The sequence below is a fragment of the Pteropus alecto genome, unplaced genomic scaffold, assembly GCF_000325575.1.
Source record: "Pteropus alecto unplaced genomic scaffold, ASM32557v1 scaffold220, whole genome shotgun sequence".
NCBI classification, from domain to species: Eukaryota; Metazoa; Chordata; class Mammalia; order Chiroptera; family Pteropodidae; genus Pteropus; species Pteropus alecto.
In genome coordinates, this window is record NW_006430043.1 from 3,000,744 (window position 1) to 3,016,000 (window position 15,257).

At 34.8% G+C, this 15,257-nt stretch overlaps 1 protein-coding gene across 5 annotated transcripts in view; it reads left to right on the forward strand.

Moving 5' to 3' along the window:
• The window catches only part of TFCP2 (transcription factor CP2), a 46,767-nt gene extending 34,186 nt beyond the window's left edge, over positions 1 to 12,581 (forward strand). For 3 of the 5 annotated variants that reach the window (XM_025045513.1, XM_015588542.2, XM_006904586.3), the window contains 8 exons: positions 224 to 312; positions 1,949 to 1,997; positions 2,417 to 2,510; positions 3,446 to 3,536; positions 5,372 to 5,496; positions 5,924 to 6,066; positions 7,584 to 7,635; positions 8,035 to 12,581. In XM_025045513.1, coding sequence (XP_024901281.1) covers positions 224 to 312; positions 1,949 to 1,997; positions 2,417 to 2,510; positions 3,446 to 3,536; positions 5,372 to 5,496; positions 5,924 to 6,066; positions 7,584 to 7,635; positions 8,035 to 8,072 — 681 coding nt within the window. In that variant the 3' untranslated portion in view covers positions 8,073 to 12,581. The remainder of the gene's footprint in view (positions 1 to 223; positions 313 to 1,948; positions 1,998 to 2,416; positions 2,511 to 3,445; positions 3,537 to 5,371; positions 5,497 to 5,923; positions 6,067 to 7,583; positions 7,636 to 8,034) is intronic. The other 2 variants (XM_025045501.1, XM_015588546.2) reach the window with 1 other exon arrangement.
• The last annotated feature ends 2,676 nt before the right edge of the window (positions 12,582 to 15,257 follow it).

Consider the following 15,257-nt stretch of genomic DNA (forward strand, 5'->3'; position numbering starts at 1 on the left):
TAAGTTGTAATTTACCTAAAACTAATGTCATTTATATCTCAATTGAAAATGAAAATCACTTCTCACCTGCTCAGAACTTACTTGTCCTCTTAGTTAGGAGGGCCTCTGAGGAATTAAGATTTACTTTTACAAATCAAGATATGCTATTCAAGTTAACAATGTTTTGATGGAACCGCTAGGTTCAAATGTACTTTTTAGTAATTAAGTTGTCCTTTGTTTTTAGTGTTCTCCATGGCCCGAAATTACATATGTCAATAATTCCCCATCACCTGGCTTCAACAGTTCCCATAGCAGTTTTTCTCTTGGAGAAGGGTAAGTCTAGGAAATGAAATTGGTTTTTGTTTCTCCTAAATGTGTATTTTCTCATTATCTTTCTATAAATAAGATCTTTCTAAATCAATAAGTACTTCTATTCGGTCAGCCTTTTGACAGATTTATTTAGTAAATGAGGTTGGATTACTTTCAAAAGAGACTGAAAGAGGTTTATATTGCCCTTTCTCTTCGTCTTTTTTCCTTTTATCAGAAAATCACATTAATGGTCAGTTTTTGTGATCCAGAGACTGGTTTTTCTGGGCTTTTCACTTCTTCCTATTTCTGCTTACTTGTGGTTATTTCACTTCCTGATCATACTTTCACCATAGAGTGGTCATTGGGAATTGAAAGTTGTACAAACACTAATATCTGTTTTGTTACTTAATAAAAATGGTCCTAACACCTCATAATCATGAATCTAATCTGTAGAAGAAGGTTGAAGATAAAAGTTAAAATGAAGTTTTGATATTATCTATGAGATGCATCTAATCCTGCCTTATTGTCTCTTTTACTATCAGAGATAATTGAAAGTTGATACAGACACCTACTCCAGTTAAAAGAGGGTGTCTTATAGTCCTAACATGTAGCACGTATTCTACATAGGCCATATTGAAATTTCAAAGAGGCTATGAATTTGTGAGTATGTTGTTTAGTCGTAATGTTTATTTTTGAATTTATTTAGGCTCTGTGTTCAACCTACTTCTAAACGTATTTAATAAAGATAGCTTAAATGTTCAAAATATAGCAATTAAGAATAAAAATAGGTAGAAGTTGTAGAAAAGATAGATAACTAGGGCCCTAAGATAAATTAATTTTTAAATTCAAATACTGAATTTGAATTTTACAACTAAGGCCAAAAAAAAAAAAAAAAAAAGAAGAGGAAGAAGAAACTTTTTTGAAAGAAAAATCTCTTGCCATCCATGTGGATTATTTTATTCAGTCTACTTATAAGCAATTTTAAATATTATATAGGATTTAAGAGTTGTTTCACCCCTCCTTCTCTTTGTCATGTACTTTATTATAGGCTCACATTTCCTCCCATTAAAGAAGTAAATGTTAAGGAAGAGGGACAGTCTATAAAGCAAAAGAAAGTACAGGAGAAAACCAAGGGTGTGGAGATAGCCTTTGGATTACAAATTAGATAACACTAATTTTTGAACCTGCTTTAAGAATTAAGTATTTTTTACTATAAAAAGTGTGATCCTATTTCATTGCATAAATTTCCTTCTAATATTTTTCTGTATATGTTTGTACATTTATATATTTAATGCAGTGGTATTATATTGATTGCTTTTCTATTCTGATATTTGTTTACATTCTAATAAATTTATATTAAATAGTCTTTATTCCATAAATTATCTAATAAGTCCCAAATTACTGGAATCTTGATTTTTTTTCAATTTCTTCAAAAATAAAAAAAATGTTGCAAATGATAGTTCCCCTCCCTTGACCCCCAAGAAATCTTTACATTAATAAACAGATAATAGAAGTTTTGGGTCCAAGAGTAAGAATGTCTATGAGAAAGTACATATTCTTTTAAATCTCTAGCCTAGGACTTATTATGAGGATTAAGAATGAGATGATGAACCCTAGTATGTTTCATGGACTCATCCTTTCATTATAAATGTTTCTTTAGAAATGGTTCACCAAACCACCAGCCAGAGCCACCCCCTCCAGTCACAGATGTAAGTCTAAAGTTAAATGTCAGTTTTATGCAATATCTAATAATACTTTGATGTCTGTGTGATTCAGTAGAAACGCCCAACTTTTAAGAAGTATTCATTCATTTATTAAACATTTGTTGAATTTTGACTGTGAACTAGATACTATGCTAGGGACTAGAGATCTGAAACAAGTAACACAGAACTCTTGTATTCAAGAAACTTACAGTCTAGTGGGGAAGAAAAGGGTGGAATTTCATGGGTATCTTGCTTGGTTAGAGAAAGGAGACTGATGTATAAACAACTTCCAGTCAAACTAGGCCTGTCTTGAGTGTGGGCGTGCTTGGCTGTGTTACCTAATGATGTTAATTTAACATTTATCCTTTTTTAAGTAGAATCTATTTAGTTACCCAAAAAAAAAAAAAATACTTTCTCTCTTTCAGAACCTCTTGCCAACAACCACACCTCAGGAAGCTCAGCAGTGGTTGCATCGAAACCGTTTTTCTACATTCACAAGGCTTTTTACAAACTTCTCAGGTTAAATTTTGCTTCCCTTTTTGTTTTCCCCAGTATGGGATATTCTTTTACATTCTAGGGCCTCCTGGTATCCATATGAGGTGTGTGTGTGTGTGTGTGTGTGTGTATGTGTGTGTGTGTGTGAGAGAGAGAGAGAGAGAGAGAGAGAGAGAGAGAGAGATTAGTGCATTTTCCTGATTAAATGAATTTAATAGAACCCTTCAGACTTTCTCAACAGCTACAGCTGTGCTGTGTAATACTTAAAAAGAAAGACCTTAGTTTAACTCACTTTAATTTAAAAATATTTATACTTTACAATACTTTTAAAATGTATATTCCATACAGTATTTTATTAAGGAACATTTGCAGGTAGTCTGAAATTTCCCTCTTGGTATCACTATATCGTATTTTATTTGCACATTCTACTTTTACTTAACACCTTTGGTGTACCAGGTATGGTAAGAATACACAAATGGATAAGGCATACTTCCTTATTATTCATCATCTAGAATTAAAAAAAAAAACAAAACAAAATACCAAATCAAATCAAAATGAAACCCCAGGAAAAAAGTGAACAAGTAGTTGTGATACAGTAGGTACAAAGTGAGGCATTTGGGGGAGGGCCTGAGGTTTGGGAACTTGTAATGTGTGAGGGATGAGGAGGAGTCTGTTGATCAGACAGTAGTAGAAGGATAGTTTAGGCAGGAGGAATAACTTGTTCATAAGACATCATTAGTATGAAGAAAGCATAGGGTTAAGTGGAGACATTAATTGGTTGGGAATTGAGCTAGGAGAGGAAGCAGGGGCCCAGGTCATGGAAGACCTTATATACTGTGCATAAGGTTATGGATTGTAATACACTAGTAATAAGGTGTCATTGTAATGGAGCCCATTTAAATAGTCATTAACAAACAGAATCTTTGCTTGTATCCCCCATTTTCTTATATTTATTTCAGGGGCAGATTTATTGAAACTAACTAGAGATGATGTGATCCAAATCTGTGGCCCTGCAGACGGAATCAGACTTTTTAATGCATTAAAAGGCCGGTATGTAATTAGTGTTAAAATATCAGTGAATTTGGATTTCAAATGGATTTGAATTCAGAGACTCTTCACAGTACTCTTTGCACAACGAAATACATCTTGTCAAAACATTCTTTTTGAATGCCAGCTATGTTCCAAATAAACAAAGATGAAAAATATTCTTTCCTACACATGAAGGAGTTTCTCATGATATCTCATTATTTTTGTTTTCAGGAATTTTTTTCATTCAATAAATATTGTCTCTTATGAGCTCTGGGGATACATTAGTGAACAAAATAGGGTACCCATTATCATGGAGTTTATTTTCTAATGGGAAGAGAGATAAATATATAAACAATAAGTATTTTGGGGAGAGAGAAGTGCTTTGAAGGAAAACAAAACAAACAAAAAAAAAGGCTATGGCCTATAAAGTACCCAGAATTTGGTCAGGAAAGATCTCTCTGAGGCGGGGGATATTTAAACTGAGTTAGGAGAAGAATGGAAGCTATGGGGTCATGTGAAGGAAGAGCCATTTAGGCAGAAGGAACAATAGGTATAAAGGCTCTAAGGTCAGTTTTATCTAGAGAAGAGATCATTCTTAAGTTTGGGTAGGAATTGCATAAGTGGCTGCTTATAAATAAATATTACCTATAATACAGAGTAATTTTTAGTCCCAATTTGTGATTTCCAATAGCTACTAGTAATATTGATGGAAAAAACAGGTCAGTGCCATAGAACCAAATCAGTAACTAAATGAAACAGATTGTGAAGTATTAATGTTTGTGTACATCACAAGAGATACTGAATCATGTTGGCTGTAATCTTGGAAAATTTTAAGGAAAGAAGTGAAATTTAGAAGTTGTTGACCTGAGGAAAAAGAATGGATCTTTCATTTCAAAATGTTTTATCTAAAGAACATTTGGAAATAGGAAGAAATAAGATGATCAAGTCAAGAGGTAATTGAATATGGTTATCTAAGAAGTAAGAACAGAAAGAAGGCTTAGGCTATTTAGGAGAAGATAATGAAGGAAATAACGTTCTCCAGTTTACTATATTGGTACTTTTAAATAAAAGATCTTGAGCCTGACCCATAAAACAGTGGTTCACAAATTTTGAATACAGATAGTCCTCAACTTACAATGGCTCAACTTAACAATGTTTTGACTTTATGATGGTATAAAAGCAATATGCATTCAGTAGTAGAAATGGTACTTCGAATTTTGAATTTTGATCTTCTCCCCGAACTCTAGCGTTAAGTAGTACTTATCTCGTGATGCTAGGTAGCAGCAATAAGATGATTTTGCCCAACTGTAGGCTAATGTAAGTGTTCTGAGTATGTTTAAGGTAGACTAGGCTAAGCTATGATGTTCGATGGGTTGGATATATTAAATGCGTTTTTGATTTACGGTATTTTCAACTTACGATGGGTTTATTGGGATGTAACCCCATTGTAACATTTAACCTTTACATCAAGAGTCACAAACATTACTCACTACAGAGGCCACATGTAAATAACAGTCAAGTCTGGGGTGTACTGAAGAATGCATGCACCATGCAAGATGAATAGCTGCTTGTTTTCTTGTAGAATGAGGCTTTGGGTTGCCAGATATGATTTTTAAAGAAAAGCCAAAATTTAGAGGTTTATGTTGGAACGAATTCAGTTAAATATACACAAAGATATAGACACACACATACACTAATGGGGAACTAATAAAACATAGCAAATGAGTTGCATTGCCCCATGGGCTGCCAGTTTTCAACCCATGCTTTATAGTATAAACGTAGATAACATGAATTTTTCCCTTGAAATGTGCTTACCATGAAAAATGTAAGACTAACAGCTATTTTTTTCTTCTTAGGATGGTGCGCCCAAGGCTAACCATTTATGTTTGTCAGGAATCCTTGCAGTTGCGGGAGCAGCAGCAACAGCAGCAGCAACAGCAGCAGAAGCATGAGGATGGAGACTCAAATGGTACTTTCTTCGGTAGGTCATTCTGGACAGGCCATCACAGATATGAAGAAATGCGAAGAGATGATTTATGAGCATGTGTGATGGGAATTTATCAAATAGCAGATTGAGCATTTGCTAGAAGTAATGGTAATAGCTAACATTTATTGAGTTCTAATATGTGCCAGGCAATATTCTCAGCTTTTACATGTTTTAATTTTTATAAGTATCTCCTCTTTGCAGTAGATTTTATTGTTATCTATAATATTTAGATGAGGAAAATGAGATATAGGGATGGTTAATAACTTGTCCCAGGTCACACACTAGCAAGTGGTTGAATCAGGATTTGAACTCAGGATTTCGCTCTTGAGTCCTTTAGAAAAGTGGGCATTCCTAGTGATCAGATTACCTTTAAGAGCAGATAAACTTTGTACTGACTGCCATCGCTCGCTCTCTTTTGCAGTGTACCATGCCATCTACCTAGAAGAACTGACAGCTGTTGAACTGACAGAAAAAATTGCTCAGCTTTTCAGCATTTCCCCTTGCCAGATCAGCCAGATCTACAAGCAGGGGCCAACAGGAATCCATGTGCTCATTAGTGATGAGGTAGATTTTCAGTACAGCTGAATCACCAGATGCCAATTAATTTGGAGCAGGAGCAGTTCTACTGGGACAGAGTGCTTTGTTTTCTAGACCAGAGGATTTCAAACGTTTTTGCTTGCTTACTCCCTAAAAGAATTTTTTTTTTTTAAATGTGTATATCCTTGTACCTTTTTAGGTTGACTTAAACTTTTTTGTGTTAAGTTTAAATGATTACAAAAGACGTCATTTCTGGGCATATTATAGGACAGTTACAAATAGAAATTACATCACTATTCTAACTGTATTTCATGTAGCCAAAATATAAGAGTGATTTAATACCACCATCATCTGTTTAAAAAAATACATGAATATACCTTTTTTAACAGAATTTTTATATCATTTTTTTGTTTCCTTGAATTTATATTTCCATTCACTTTCCCCATTGAATTTTATCTTACCATAACCTATTTTTATGCTTGAACATCTTTTATTAATTATCATATTTCTTTGAAACAAAAATGTTTCAACAAAAATAATTGTTTCAGTAAAAATTGAAAAATTATTCTGAATAGAAGTATCACCATAATTATACAGTTGATTAAAACAATATAAATGTGTTATATATTTTGATAAATAATTATTAAACATTAAGAAAAAATTATTAGAAGTACATCTACCTATTAGATGGATAGGATTGTTCCATTCCCTACTCCTTCGCCCACATACAGTTAATTCATCTGTAGATGAATACTACCTATTGATTGCTAGAATGAAATAGAGTTCAGCGTCAATTCCATCCAATTTTTTTCCCCCCTAGATATAAATGCTCTAGAACCTAATTCACATTCATTGATAGACAAGAATAGACGGAGTTTTGTTATAACACCATTGCTAGGTCTTTTTTGAACTTCTGAGTTAATGCCAAAAATTACATAGTGATGTCAAAAATTGTTTTGAATCATCTGTCATTCGACAATTTGTGATTAGTTCCCTCTTCAGTTCTAGTGAAAGGAAATAATTAGAAACTATGTGACTCCCCTCCCACTCCCAACAGAGTTTGTTACCCAATTATTAGAGTTCACATTTAGTTATACTTGGGCATCCTTGAGGCTTTTATACCCCAGGGCAAGGAATGCATCTTGGGTAGGATTCCAGGAGAGTGAGGCTTATGCCTTTATTTTATAAAGTGGGAAAAGGGAGTTTGAGAAAGGAAAGTGGCAAAGGAAAACTGCAGAGGTTCTCAGGCAGTTTTAGAAAAGAATAGATAAGGAAGTTGGAGAACTAGAAGTCATTTCTCCTGTATGGGCCTATCAGTGTCTGTGTACCCCTTGGAGAGTCTTGGGATTAATCCAGGAAAAATACTCCAATTTTATGATCACTGTTGTAGACTACTTAGCTTTTAAAACTTAAAAATGAGATAGGAGAATACAAAACAAAGTATTGTTTTTCACTTAAATCTAATGTAATATAAAGCCACATAGGGAAAATAAATAGAACAAATCAAACTTTTTAATCAAGTTTTCTTTCCCCCTTTTTTTTAGATGATACAGAACTTTCAGGAAGAAGCCTGTTTTATTCTGGATACAATGAAAGGTAATAAAATAGTAAGACAAATGCCTTTCTCTAAGTTTAAGAGCTTTTTTCATACTTCTTAAAGGAGAGAAAGTTTCCAACACCACCATATTTGAGAGAGAGAAAGTGACATTATTAGAGGTTGTTTCTTTGTATGAATTGGCTTCTTGCCATTATCAGAATAGACAAAGTGTAACTGATGACTCTGCCATTCTCTTCCACCTTCTATGGGCAAATGAGGAAATTGAGGCATGTAGTTTTTATAATACATATTTATTATAAGCATTCTGTGATAATAAGTATGCTGCCTTTGCCCTGCTTTTTTTTCTTTCTCAAAAGAATCTTACCATATATTTTCTCCTACTCTGTTTTAGAGGTGACTAAAGATTATTCTCTCTCTCTCTTTTTTTTTTTTTACAGCAGAAACCAATGATAGCTATCATATTATACTGAAGTAGGTGGGAGGCATTTCATTCTCAGTGGCTGCTGGTTCCTTCACCTCTTGGAAACTCCCCTCTGGAAGGGGTCACACATGGAGATTTGAAGGTCTGCAGGAACCTGACCCGAGGGAGTCCAGGCCATGGAGGCAGAATCCCAGCCATCTGTGTTGGCCCAGACTCTTGTGGCACACACAGATAACTGCCCAACACACATTTCTGCAGCTATTTCTTAGTTAAGATTTCTGGACCCTGTTGTTGAGTATCAGTAGAAACTTCATATCATTTGAGGTGTATGTAGGGCATAATGATGATGAGAATTGTGTGATGTTTAATGGAAAGATGTTAAATTTCGTGATATGGAGCTGTGTAAGTTTTTTCTAATATAAAAGTGAACATCTATATTCATATGACTAAATCCTTAATCTCTGCATCAAACATGCTTGCTTTTTACTACAATTGGCCTCTGAAAACCTCATCGAAGAGGAGAAATACAGAGATAGAATAGAAATTTTCTTTTGGTTTCCCTGTAATTCTTTGACTAATAGTAATTTTAGCTAACATTTTTGGAGTATTTATTTGTGCCAAACAGTTCGATAAATTCTTTAAATGGACTATCTTGTTTAAATCCTCTTTTAGAGGTGACTAAAGATTATTCTTGATTGAAGAGGCAGTGGAGACATGTAGTAGCTAAATAGCTTGCTAAATAACAGGCAGCTAGCAGGTAGTAATGCTGAAATCCAAACCCAGGCAGTCTGGCTCTTATTAACTGCCATCCATTACTGCCCTTGCAGTACTCTGTGCTTGCCATCATTTCTTACTGTGGCTTCTCTGATGAATAGGATATGACACTGAATGAGAACTGAGTATTTAACCACTGATAGGGACAAACCAAACCTAAATAATGGTGAACAAATCAAGACCTACAAAAAATGAAAACATAAATTCTTTTAAAGCATCATCAGATGTCAGATCACGGAATTTGAGGTGGTAAAAACTAGGGTTTTCTATAGCTCCCCAAATTCATTATTCTTGAATGACCTTCTCAAGCTATTAATGAGAAAGGCTACCCCTTATTTTCTCTTCCCTCTCTCTACATCTTCTCTTGGTATCAGAAGTTCTTTTAGGCATGTAATGTTTTCTTATTTAAGCTTTACAAGATATTCATTTCGATCCCATTCACATTCTTACCATATGTTTTCGTTCTTTGTAAAGAGTGATTGCGTGTATGTACATGTGTAAAACTACGTGTCATCTTTTTTCACATGTAAGATTTTATCCAGAAATCCCTTTACACATTATGTTGAGGTAAAAAAAAGATAATGTTCAAAGATTATGTATTGGATTGGGATCTCTCGGTGGGTGGGTGGGTGTGTGCGTGTGTGTGTGTGTGTGTGTGTGTGTGTGTGTGTTTAAAGCATTTGATAAAGTTTCAATGTTTTTATACAGAGATTTTTGTTCATTAAAATCAACCTGCAACATGGTCTGATTTCTTTTGGTTGGAAACAAATCGAAAACTTTGAAACTGGAAAATTAAGTCAAAAAACTAGCTTAAAACTGACCTGGGCAACTTGCCGTATTAGGCCAAAATATTTTTTTAGTGAATGTTACTAGATATCCCCATTTTAGAAGGACATTTGTGATTTTATTTCTAGAACTGGTTGTCAGCTTCTGGGAAATCAGCTCTCTCCTCAGCAGGCTCCTATTGTTTTGTTTTTTCTCTATTCTGAGTGTTGTTAGGCTGGGAGGGTTGGACTAGATTACTTTTAAGGTCCCTTCTGAATCTAAATCTGTGACTCTTGTTTACTGCAAATGATACATAGAATTCTATTAATATATTTACTATAAATTTACACTTACTAATTTTTACATGGAGTTAGGGGTTTTTTTTAGAGTATTCAAATTTATAGAAATGAGTTTTTACAGTTTTGTAATCTCAGATCCTTAAATCAACAGAAAACCCCTTAGACTTTCTTAGGTCCAAAAAATATTTATAGTGCCAATGCTATATAATTAGTAAGAATTAGTATAGTAATAGAATATTGTGATTATTCAGCTTGCTTTAAAAATTGCATCTGTTCACAATAGAATATTGTGATTATTCAGCTTGCTTTAAAAATTGATCATTTCCGTTAAATGACAGTTTAAAACCAGCTTTTTTGTTATGAAAGTAATACACAAGGTGATAAATTCAAACAATAAAAAGGGTATAACTATTTCTCCTTACCTCCTGGTCCCACTCTTTAGCGGTAATCATTGCAAAAAAGTTTTCTCCCTCTTATCTGTCTGTCTGCCTATCAACCTACCTACCTACCTAATCTGTTTTCTCTATCTCTGACTCTGTCTCTCTCTCTCCTCTCTCGGTGGGCTCATGTAATACTAAGAATCTGCAGTTTGTCTTAACATCCTGAACATCTTTCTATATTAGAATTTATAGCTCTACATCATTCTTTTAAAAATGGCCATTCTTTATGGATGCCATTTAGGTTAAGTCCATTTGAACATTGTATCTTCATAATTTTTTTGCATGTATCTCTTAAGATATATTCCTAGAAGTAAAATTTGCTGAATTTTACCTTTTTAGCAATGTGACAACTGATATTTAAAGTAGATGGTGTACTGTTTGTGTTAGAGTGAGGGTACATGAGAAGGAGAATGGTTAGATTTTAGGCCCTCCTGAGAAGTAGAGTAGCATCTGTTTGACTTAACATTGTCTGTACTGTTCCCTTGAAGTATAATAGAGTCCATCTAGAAGAATCTGCTGTTAAAAGGGAATTATTGGGAAATAAAGGGGGAGAGGTCATTGCAGGACTATAAGAATTGAGTACTAGTCACTACATGAAATGTGGCTATTAAGTAATAAAATTGACCAATATTATGGCCTGTTTGCCCACATAAATGATTTCTTTAAGAAGCCGTTTATAGGGAGGGGAAATGGGAATGGTCATATTGTCTGGAAAGAGATTACAGTACAATGAATATGGGACCACTGGAGTCTGAAAGTGAGGTCTACATGAGGGGACAGATGCTCTGATTCCTGAAAGTCAGGTACTGTCTATGTTGTGAGAGGTAGATAATGACCTCACCACTGCGAGTTGGAGGAGCATGGGGAAACGGCAAATGAAAGGCTTGGCATAATGGAACTAGCCATTTCTAATTTATGCCTAATGAAGGAGTGTTCTGAAAACTCTTTGTATTCCCATGTATTCTGAGAATATTTTGTATAGGGTTGCTGCAGAGATTTGGGCTATCTAGTAAACTACCATGAAGGATTGAATGAGCTTCTGCACTCAGTTTTGAAAGTAACACAGATTTGGAATGCAAATACTTGAAGTCAGGACTGAGCTGCTCCCTCTTCACTATAGCTTTTGTCTCTGGCCAGTACCTAACACTTCCAGATAGCTTGGGACTAGAGAGCCGAAGTTGAGTCATTTTATCATTTTTCTTCCTTGGCCATGGGTGGTTCCTCTATAGGAATTTAATCTGTTATGGCCTCTACTGTCCATTATGAGAACTCCAATCTCAACAGGAATGGCACTAATGCCCCAACTAGTTGCATTCTTTATATACTAATTCATACAGAGTAATCCTGCATCATTCTTCTGCTTTTCCTAAAAATACTCTATTTTCTTAGTTGTACCCTAGGGCTTTTTTGTTAGAATATTTATTTTTAGTTTACCATTAAAGTTTTGTTTCAAGACTTAAATGAGGAAGAATTTACTACCACTGCAAAATGGAACAAGCTAGAAAAGATGCTCTATGTAATGTGAGATTAATGCCGTCAGTACCTGTTTTTTCCTTTATCATTAATACTTTATTTCTCCTTCAAGCTGCCTTTTTTTTAATTTTTGCTTTTAATGACTTTATATTTTACCTTTGACTTTCAACTTCCATCTCTTACCACTTCCTTTTTCTTTCAGTTTTCCTCTTCACTTCCAGATCTCCTCTGTGTTGTTCCTGATGAACATAGGCCTATTCAACAAGTTACCTTGGAAATTGCAACAAAGTCTAACATTTTCTCATTCAGAGATTCAAAAGTTACATATGAATTAAATTTTCAATGGGATTAATGTCAATTATAGAAACTTGCTATTTAAAAATATTAGTATATTTATTGTATTGTACTGTTTTGTACTGTATGGGATCTTTTGGGACATGAGTAATAACTGATTTATCTATTATGTGAATCTGTTTTCATATATTTGCATAAGATGAGGTACACATTCCTCATTTTAATCACTGCAGATTCCTGTTTTCTTTCTGAGTTCTAATGTCTGATTTTTCATTTAAGGATTTAGTTAATATCTTTTTCTAGAGATCTTTATAACTTTACTTCAGACTTCCACCTCCTTTAGGCTTATTAAGGTTTCCCTCTTCTAAACTCACCCCTACACTCTACCCCCTCAAATCTCATTGTTACTTTCTTTTACTAATAGGGTGTGTGTGTGTGTGTGTTATGTAGATCAATCTCTGTATGTCCTTTTTGAAACCTTTGATAAAAACAGCTTCTTTGGTGTTTGTGCTTTTAAATTGCTGTGGTCCTTTTTCTCAGATTTGCACATACTGATCTCTCTTGGTTTCTGTGGAATTAGTAACAGAGAGGTGCCTGTCTCTCTAGATCTGGATTATAATTAAATGTAAATTAGTAAAGTAACACACAAACTTCAAGGCTAAATCTACAAGTTTCCTATCAGAAAAACAAATACAAGGCCTTAGATTTTTATCTTAACTCTTTCTCTCTGAAGCTCAGCCCATAGTATCCTCTCACCTATTCATTTTTCAACCCACCTCCACCCCAAGAGTGTATTCTTGCTTATCTTTTGGTGGTAAAGAGTAGTTAATACAGTATATACTGTGGTGTCAGATAAGCCTCTGTTCAAATCCCAGATCTTGTTCTTCCTGGATGTGACCTTGGACAAAATAATCTGTTAAACCTCTACTTTCTCATCTTAAAAAGGAGATAATACTTTTAAAAAATTTTTATTTTTCAATTAGCATTGACATTCGATATTAGTTTCAAGTGTACAGCATAGTGATTAGAGATTTACATAATTTATGAAGTGATCCCCCTAATTAGTACCCACCTGGTACTATACATAGTTATTACAATATTATTCACTATATTCCCTATGCTGTACTTTACATCTCCGTGATTGTTTTGTAACTACCAATTTGTACTACTTAATCCTTTCACCTTTTTCACCCAGCCTCCCCAAACCCCTCCCCCCACCGCAAGATAATATTTAATTCATAGAGCTGTTGTGGAGATTAAAAAGGATGAGTACAAAAGTTTTATTTTGTATTTAATACACTTCCTCAGTTGCTCAGTAAATTTAGGATACTGTTAACTACAAGATCATCTTTACATGTAATTGTAACTAAGACAGATGGGTAAACACCACCTAGGACATGAACTCTGACCTTTGATTTTCATCTGTGGCTGCTGTTCTTGATCGTATGTCTTTTCTTCCTCTTCTGCTTTTGACTTTTTTGTCCCTAAAACAAACCACCCATCCGTGATTGCATTCAAGCTGGTCCATACATAGCAGCGTGGTCTGGAACGAAGCAGTAACATTTAGAATTGGACGTTCAATGTTATTATTTACATATTAGTATTAGGATTTCTTTTCACTTTTTTTTTTTGTAGTTTGTTCTACTGCACTTGAGCTTCCTGGTCATTTAACCTCCATAGGCCCTGCTTAGGCTGGAGGCAGAATTGCAGTTATTATGGGCTAGCTGGCACCATTGAGGTAACTTGCCTAGTGATTCTGTCAAGACAAATATGATGAAAAATGACTCGATGATAAGAAGTTGTAGTGTTAGAGGTCCAGATGGTATCTTGACTGATCTAGACCTTATTGCCAAATTGGATTCTGCTATCTTAAAGAATGTGCTAACTTTGCTCTGGCTGTCATCTAGGTTGATGTCATTAACCAACAAAGGTTGGGCACTGAGGCTGATGGCACCCTGATAAATTTCCACGACTGCTCAAAATCTGGATGTATAGGCATATGAAACACTCTTTTAGCCTAACCGCATGACTTTTAGGCTGTTTTTTGTTACTCAGCCCACTGATTCTACAGAGTGGTCTGAAGCCTCCTCTTCCTTTTTGTCTTGTCTTCTTGTGTACAGGAAGAATAGAATCATGAACGTTTACATAGCACTGACTTGTAAACATACTATATTAACTGTTTAATCTTCACAAAACCCTATGAGATACATAGTGTTGTCTCCATTTCGCAGATGAGGAAGCTAAGGCACAGGAAATTTACAAACCTTGTCAAGGGTCACACCACTAGTGAGTGTGGAGTTGGAGTTTATATTCCAGCCATTTGGTTCCAGAATCCACACTCTTAATCACATGTTATATCGCACCTAGATTTCAGTGGTTGGTATGATCAGTACATGGTATCCTAAGGACTGCTTTTTGTGATCTGCCGCTTTTTCATTTTAGTGTTGTTTCCTAGCCTCTTGGAGTCTCTGATGTCTTTTCTTCCTCTTCTGCTTTTGACTTTTTTTGTCCCTAAAACAAACCACCCATCTGTGATTGGATTCAAGCTGGTCCATACGTACATAGCAGCATGGTCTGGAACAAAGCAATAACATTTAGAACTGGACGTTCAGTGTAATTATTTACATATTAATATTAGGATTTCTTCTCTCTTTTTTGTAGTTTGTTTTACTGCACTTGAGCTTCCTGGTCATTTGACCTCCATAGTCCCTGCTTAGGCTGGAGGCAGAATTTCAGCTTAGACTGGAATTCTTGGCTTTTTTTCCAAACCACCCAACTTCTTAATTCTAAATCTAAGATAGCTTGATAGCCAGTAGATCTGGCTCCAATAGTTGTTGGTTACAGTAAAAAAGTACCCTAGTCTTTGGATCCAGCCTAACCTGAGTTAAAATCCTGCCATTCATCAATCCAGTAAATATCCACTTCCTAAATGTCAAATACTAGGCTTTGTACTGGGTGCAGATGATACAGTAAACAAAACAATTCCTTGTCCTCATGGAATTTAGTCAAGTGATAGAAGACTGAAATATGAAATATATAAATATTTGTCAGGTGATAAATGCTAAGAAGAAATATAAGGCAAGGGGATAGAGACTAAGGGAAAGCACCATTTTAGAAATAACGGTTAGGGAAGGTATCTGATGAGTTATTTGAGCAAATATTAAGTGTGGGAGTTAAGTATGTGACTAGCTGGT